This window comes from Panthera tigris, chromosome D3 (assembly GCF_018350195.1).
Source record: "Panthera tigris isolate Pti1 chromosome D3, P.tigris_Pti1_mat1.1, whole genome shotgun sequence".
NCBI lineage: Eukaryota > Metazoa > Chordata > Mammalia > Carnivora > Felidae > Panthera > Panthera tigris.
Window position 1 is genome coordinate 17,223,163 of NC_056671.1, and position 7,122 is coordinate 17,230,284.

The 7,122-nt window shown below is 56.1% G+C and overlaps 1 protein-coding gene across 1 annotated transcript in view; it reads left to right on the forward strand.

Moving 5' to 3' along the window:
- WSCD2 (WSC domain containing 2) overlaps positions 1–6,920 on the forward strand; it is a 51,975-nt gene extending 45,055 nt beyond the window's left edge. The window contains exons 7-8 of the mRNA XM_042962430.1: positions 302–502; positions 6,541–6,920. Of these exons, the coding sequence (XP_042818364.1) occupies positions 302–502; positions 6,541–6,893 (554 nt within the window). The 3' untranslated portion in view covers positions 6,894–6,920. The remainder of the gene's footprint in view (positions 1–301; positions 503–6,540) is intronic.
- The last annotated feature ends 202 nt before the right edge of the window (positions 6,921–7,122 follow it).

The window sequence follows — 7,122 nt, forward strand, 5'->3', positions numbered from 1 at the left end:
CAGCGAGCATCCCATGCCTCTTCGGCAGCGCTGTGGTTCGTTACGTTTATTTCGGTCACGGTTTACACAATCTGGCTCCCAACGACAGCGAGACGCACGGGTCTTTTTGCAGAGTCTATCCCCACCTCCCAGCACAATGCCTGGCACGTAGTAGGTGCTCAGTAAATACAGGAGGAAAGGAATGGGAGCGTGAATGAATGTGGGAGGATAACAGAGGCGGCCTGGGTGGGCAGGGTGTGGCGGGACTCCTCACCTCCCCCGCTCACGGCCCTGTACCCCCCCTTCCCCTGCCCGTGGGAAGGGTTCAAAGGTGAGCGGGACCACTGGCGCAGCGGCAGGACCATCTGCATCAAGACGCACGAGAGCGGCCAGAAGGAGATCGAAGCCTTCGATGCCGCCATCCTGCTCATCCGTAACCCCTACAAGGCGCTCATGGCAGAGTTCAATCGCAAGTACGGCGGCCACATCGGCTTTGCTGCACATGCCCACTGGAAGGGCAAAGGTACGGGGGGAGGGGGGTGCGAGGCAGGGGTGCGGCAGGTTGGGGTGAGCGGCCGGTGCTGTCTGCCGCGAGGGATCCGGGCAGGCCCCCTGCGTTCCCCCCGCCCCCAGCGTCCCCTGCTGAGAGCCAGTGTGATGCCCTAGGGCAGCGGGCAAGGGCCTCGGGTTGGGCCCAGGAGCAACTCCCTGGGTTCAATGCCCATCTCCGCCACTTCCCTCCCCTGGACTTAAGTTTGTCCCATCTATAAAACGGGGGTAAGCATCGTGAGGCTCTAAGAATTTAACCCTTTAAAACCACTCTGTAAATGTGACTCGTTATGGAGATAGAAACCCTCACATGATTGATATGGGATGGATTGAAACCGTTTCAGGAGCCCTTTCCCCTGGGAGTCAGGAGACCTGAATTCAGCCCCGGGTCGGTGGCTGGTGGCCATGAGGTCACTCATGAGCTCCTAAGGACTCGCAGAGCAGCACTGCGGTGAACCACCCCTAACAACTCTGGGTTGTGAGGCTCCAAGAGGTTAAGTGACCTGCGCCCGGTCACACAGCTGGGAGGTGACCGCGTTGACCCCCCCGAGCAGTGAATCTTAATATGATCTGCCTTTGACATTCACCTCTGGTACTTAGATGACAGCTGTGTGGATGAATGTCTCACAGGGAGGTGGCCCACGATAATGGAGAGAGCTTTACCGTCAGACCCAAGCTCTGTCCTCTTGAGTATCTTTAATCCCTCTGGCTCTCAGCATCCCCTATCGGCTTCCACCCGCATCGCCATCGCGGTAACGAGAGTCTTGAAACCCCATTCGTTTAACCCTGCTTTTATAGCTGGGACAAGCTAAGCTCAGGGAGGTGAAGAGGCTTCTCCAGGATGCGGGAGAGCTGGGGTTTGACCCCAGAAAGTCTTGCTCCTGAGCCCCGGCCCTTCACCACCACAGTGGTAATGGATGGGGCAAAACGTCGATGGAACGGTGGGGTTCGCAGGCCAGTAGGTGCTCTGTAAATGTGAGCTCTCTCCACCTTACCCAGCCTGCTCCAGCCTCAACACTGAGGGGTGCTTTCCACATCCCCCCCCGCGACTCCCCAAAACTGCTCTCCAGCCCTGGCCCCTCCCCAGAGAGGACCGGAACTTGACGGGATGGTGTGCACTGAGCAATCCGGCAGTTACACCCGCAGCAGTGACCTCGTTCATTAAGACTCTTGTGCCTGTCTGGCCAACCGTGCCCTGGCTTCCCAGTTCAGTCAAGGGGTTCCTCTGCGCCTTCCCTTGCCTCACCACCCCCCCCCCCCAGAGGGTGGAAGCGTAGGCGGGGACATTTGTGCCCTTGTTCCCCGAGAGGTCCTCTGATTTACTTACAGAACAATCGAAAATGAACACCACTCGGGGCCAGGCTGAGAAGTCTGCAGGCGCCCAGGACAGAGGGCCTGTCCTGAGCACCGACTTTGCTGGTCCAGCTGGAAAGGACCTGGGGCTGACCAAGCCCAGGGGTCCCCAGCCCCCACTGCACGCCAACATCCCTGGAGGAGTGTGGGGAAGTCCCAGTGCCCAGACAGCACCCGGACCATTGCTGTGGTGGATCCCAGGCATCGGTATTTTTTAAAGCATCCAGGATACAGGCAGGACTGAGAACCACTGATTGTCTATTTATTAATGGGGAAACTGAGGCCCAGAGAGAGGCAGGGACCTGCCAAGGTCGTCAGGGCAGGAGTAGAATCCAGCTCTCTGGCTCCCAGGTATCCCGATGTCCCCAGGGACAAGGGAGGGGACTCACTTGGGAGGCTCGCATGGGGCCAGGCACTTTGCATGCTTCATGGCATTTAACCCTTCTAATTCCCGGAAGAGGGAAGAAAGGCTTTTGTGGTCAAGGTGGCATTCCATTGCACAGGCGAGGACACCATCCCAGGAAGGCTTATTCACCTCACTGGCCAAGGCCCCAGGGTTTGGCAGAGCTGGGGTTCAACCCCAGGCGTTAGCTACCGGGCTCTCTTACCTTGAGGGGTCTCTGACCTCCTGATGAGTTCACTGCTGCTTTCCTGGTTTAGCGCCTGGTCTCAGATTCAGACAGTTCCAGTTCCCAGGAGCCCCTTGCCTCTTTCCTGATCAAGGCAGCTGGGAGCTTGAAAACCAAAGATAAGGGAGGTGTCAGGACAGGCCCAACCACGAGGCTGCAGGGGATGGGAGAGAAGAGATTCCAGCAAATCTATCTCCTGTTGGGGGCCTGGGGTCCCAAGCTGAGTCCAGGATGGGAGGGGGGGGCTTCTCCACCACATCACCTCCCAGGCAGGCCTGACCCCAGTCTTAAGTGCTCTGAGAGCCTTCCCCCAAAGAACCATTTCTCTCTCTGCTTTAACGCCTGGCCCTTGGAGGGACTTGAGACCCTTGCTTTTAGGGTCCCTGCATCAGCAACATCAGTATCACTTGGGAACTGGTTAGAAAAACATTCTGCGGCCCCCACCACAGACCTGCAGAGTCACATTCCGGGCGGGCGCCTGGCAAATCTGGGTCTTACCCATCCCTGCAGATGTTTGATACACATTGATGCCCCAACGTGAGAACCACTGCCTTCATAAAAACCTTGCAGCTCAGAGTGTGGCCTGTGGATCAGTGGTGTCCATCACCTGGAAGCTTCTAAAAAGCTTTTCTCAAAAAGCACATCTCAGCCCTCCCCCACCCCCTGCCAGGGTCCCTGAATGGGAATCTGCATTTTAACAAGATTCTCTGGGAAGCTTCCTAGGCACTTGCAAGTTTGAGAACGCCTGGCTTAGAATGCCCTCCCCTAGCAGGTGACGGTCACCTCCCTAAGAGCAGAGCTTCCCTAGCTGCTGAGCACATCCGTCCCATCCTGCCTCTGCCCCCTTCCCCTTTAGAGCTGGGTCAAGGCCCTTGCAACCCTCCCCCCCCCCCCCCCCATTTTGGGTTCCATAACATTAATTTTACAATCTCCCTGGAGTGGGTCCAAAGCAAAGTTTTATGTGATATGATTACACAAGGTGAATTGTCCTGATCTGTCTAATGAAACAGACTGTGTTTGATGATTCCGTGGGGAATTAAGTGCAGTTAAGCTATTAATCAGGCCCCGGTTCTTCTCGACAAGAGGGAGCAAAGAGGGGCCCGAGGGGCCCTGCCAGGTGCACGTGTGGGACCGTTCCGGCGGAACCAGCACTGGTGACCAACGGTCCGTGGCTGGCTTGCCTTTATTACCCGCTTTGAAGGCAGCGATCAGTTACTGGGAATCCTGTGCTAATCGGGGCTTCTGTCTTCACCTTTTATCCTTCTTTCTGATGAAGTGGGTTAGGAACAGCCAGGATGGCCATCTTTGGGGTAGGCACACAGCTGTTGCCGAGGCAGCTCGGGTGTTGCCCGGAAGCTCTGATGCGACAGGTGGGGCACCTGGGGCACCAGCATCAAGGATGATCGTGACCGTAGCCAGCACTTACGGAGCACCTGCTGGATCCCAGGCCGGGTGCCAGGGTCTTTGCTGCGCTTACTCCCTTCCCTCCGCCCAGCATGCCCAGGACGGAGGTCTTTGCGCAGTTGTTCTGCCGATGGGTAAACTGAGCCACCGGGAGACCGACCGAGCCCCTCAGCTACTCTAGGGAGGAAAGGGGTTGCGAACGCTGTCCGTCTGACTCCCAAGTTGTCCGTGAACAGACCCCGAGTCGTAGAACAACAGCCGAAGGTGAAGTGAGCCGTGGTAAACTAGGAGCTGATCCCGAAGGGTTTCCTAGGAGGGCAGGCGCCGGGCTCAGTGAGGGTTCAAATCCTGTCTTGGGTGATTAGTGTGTGGCCTTGAGCCACTGGCTTCGTGTCTCTGAGCCTCCTTTTTCCTGTGTGTAAAATGGGCCCAAGTCTCTCTCTCCAGGCTTCTTGGGAAAAGGGGAGGTGGCCGACACATAGTAGGTGCTCAGGCAACATACGGTCCCATCCCCCGGTGATCTCCAAGGATGCCATGCTGTCTCCGCCCGCCTGCATTGAAGGCCAGGAGCCCCATTTGCAGGACTCTGACCACCGTGCTGGCAGGTCCTTCCTTCTCCTCGACGGCCACCGTGCAGCACCCCCTCCAGCAAATATTTGAGATGGTCAGAAGCGGCCAAGCCTGGAAATCCGATCTGCGTGTTACTAGGTGACTGAGTACCATCTCCGTCCACCTGGGCCTCTGCCATCAGAGCAGCAGGTGTCCTGAACCATCCGGGACGCCGTGAGGTGACTCAGGAGTGGAGAGATTCTTAAAAAGAAAAAAAAAACCCAAAAAACTATACACATGCTATATGTTCTTTTAATCACTCATACATCTGGTCTTAACCCATTACAACAGTGTGGGCCCAATTAGCCAGATACATTGTAAATAATTTATCGTCAGGATAAAATATATCCTTGTCGCCAGGATATGGATTTCCCAAGTAGCGGTGGTGTTCCGGGGGGGCCACTGGGAGAGCCGGAGCCTCTCGAAAGAGGAGCCCTTTATCACGTCACAGTTTGGCGGTTGGGAATTTCAGTTTAGTTCAACAAGCATTTATTGAACCCCTGCTGGGTGTAAGGCAGTGGGGGTGAGGCTCCTGGTGCCTGGGAAGGATTAGGACCTGGGATCAGACAGGCCTGGTCTGGAGGGTGCTGCCTGGGGCTGTGTGACCTCGGGCCAGTCACTTACCCTCTCTGAGCCTCAGTTTCCTCACTGGTGATACAAATGAACAGTAGCCCTTTCCTTGCAGGGTAGTTTTTAGGATTAAATGAGATCATGGGCACCCATCACCCAGCAAAGGTTGAGGATTTAGTTATTAAGAACCAGTTGGGCTCCCCCAACCCAGCTTGGAAAACTCACCAGACTGTCGTTCAATAAACAAATCCCTCTGGAGGGGGCAGGGCGGTGGTGCTTCTGTGAGCAGCAGAGGGTCTGGCTTCAGCGTTTTGGGGCGCCTGCCCCCTCTGATTGTCCTAGTGGGGGTTTGGAATCCCCTTCTGCCTTCCCAGCATCCTCTGTGATCTCCTTCCACAGTTACCCAGATTCTCGTTCTGTCAGTTTCAACAGCTCCAGGACTGGCTGGTGTCTCTTTGAGGTCCTCTCTAGGGTTTCCCCAAGCCGTCACTCACATTCTCCTGTAGCCTGCCTTTCGAGTCAGACCATCCCCAAACACCTTCCCGTTGCTGGTGACAATCTGCCCTGCCATTTTCCCATGGCCAGGTAACACACCACAAAACAAAACATAGTGTATGATGATAAAAAGTAGAGAAACAACACGAAGGCAAAGATGACGATATAGAGCATCTGACTTCAACTCTACCCCCAGCCCAGTCCATCAGAGACCACATACGCGGGGGGTTCAAAGGGGGTTGTAGAGCCTAGAGCCAGGAGAGCCGGGGAAGACAAGATCTCATCTCAGGATAATGACAGGAAGAGTATTGAGTCAACATCTATTGAGCACTTCCTGGGCCTGAGGCCCCATGCTCAAAACCTCCTATGCTTTAATCCGCTTGCGTATACAAAGGTCCTACTATCGTAGGACCTGGGAGTAGATAACCGTTACCAAAGAGGAGAATTGCTACTACACAGGGTAACTTGATGGTGAAAAGCCTAGACTTTGAAGCCAGACTGGTGTCCCATCCTGGCTCTACCGATGATTAGCTGTGTGTCCAAGAGCACCTGACTTAACCTCTCTGTGCCTCTTTTTTTTTTTCCTGTTTAATGAAAACGAGTGTACCTGTCGCACAGAATCATGAGGAATAAGTGAATGAGTAGCTCTATTCATACGCTTATTGTACGTGAATACAAATGCATATAGAAGGTACAGTAAATACACGTATTTATGGATAAGTCTGTGCCGGGCCTACAGTGAGCACCCAACGAGTGGTGGTGTTATCCCCAAAGACAAGGTGAAGAACCTTCCAGGCAGAAGCGGCAGCACGGAGGGGGCAGGAATCAGGCCAGTTTGGGGATCCGAAGGACTGGGTAAGGGTGTCGCTGTCAGTCACTGCGTCCGCTGCCACCTGACCCTTGTCCCCAGAGCCCCTCCTCCCCCTGACCCGGCCCTGCCTCCTCTCTCCAGAGTGGCCGGAGTTTGTGCGGAACTACGCCCCGTGGTGGGCCACTCACACGCTGGACTGGCTCAAGTTCGGCAAGAAGGTGCTGGTGGTGCACTTCGAGGACCTGAAGCGGGACCTGTTCGTCCAGCTGGGCCGCATGGTCAGCCTGCTGGGCGTGGCCGTCAGGGAGGACCGGCTGCTGTGCGTGGAGAGCCAGAAGGACGGCAACTTCAAGCGCTCAGGGCTCCGGAAGCTCGAGTACGACCCCTACACGGCCGACATGCAGAAGGTCATCTCTGCCTACATCAAGATGGTGGACGCGGCCCTGAAGGGGAGGAACCTCACCGGCGTTCCCGACGACTACTACCCCAGATGATGCATCAGGCGGGGAAGGGGCCGGGAGTCCCGCGACTCCTGGGGATGCCCCCCCCACCCCAACCCATCTGTCCTCTCTCTCTGGCTTGGGGACAATCCCCTTGGCCGCTGTCGGCCTTCAGTGACGTTCCTGCATGACCAAGAAGGCTCGAGTGAAGAGACTGGGCGCTCCCCACCCTTGGAGGCGCAGGGGGCCCCTGGTTTGGAGACGTTCTAGCCACGTGGACCCT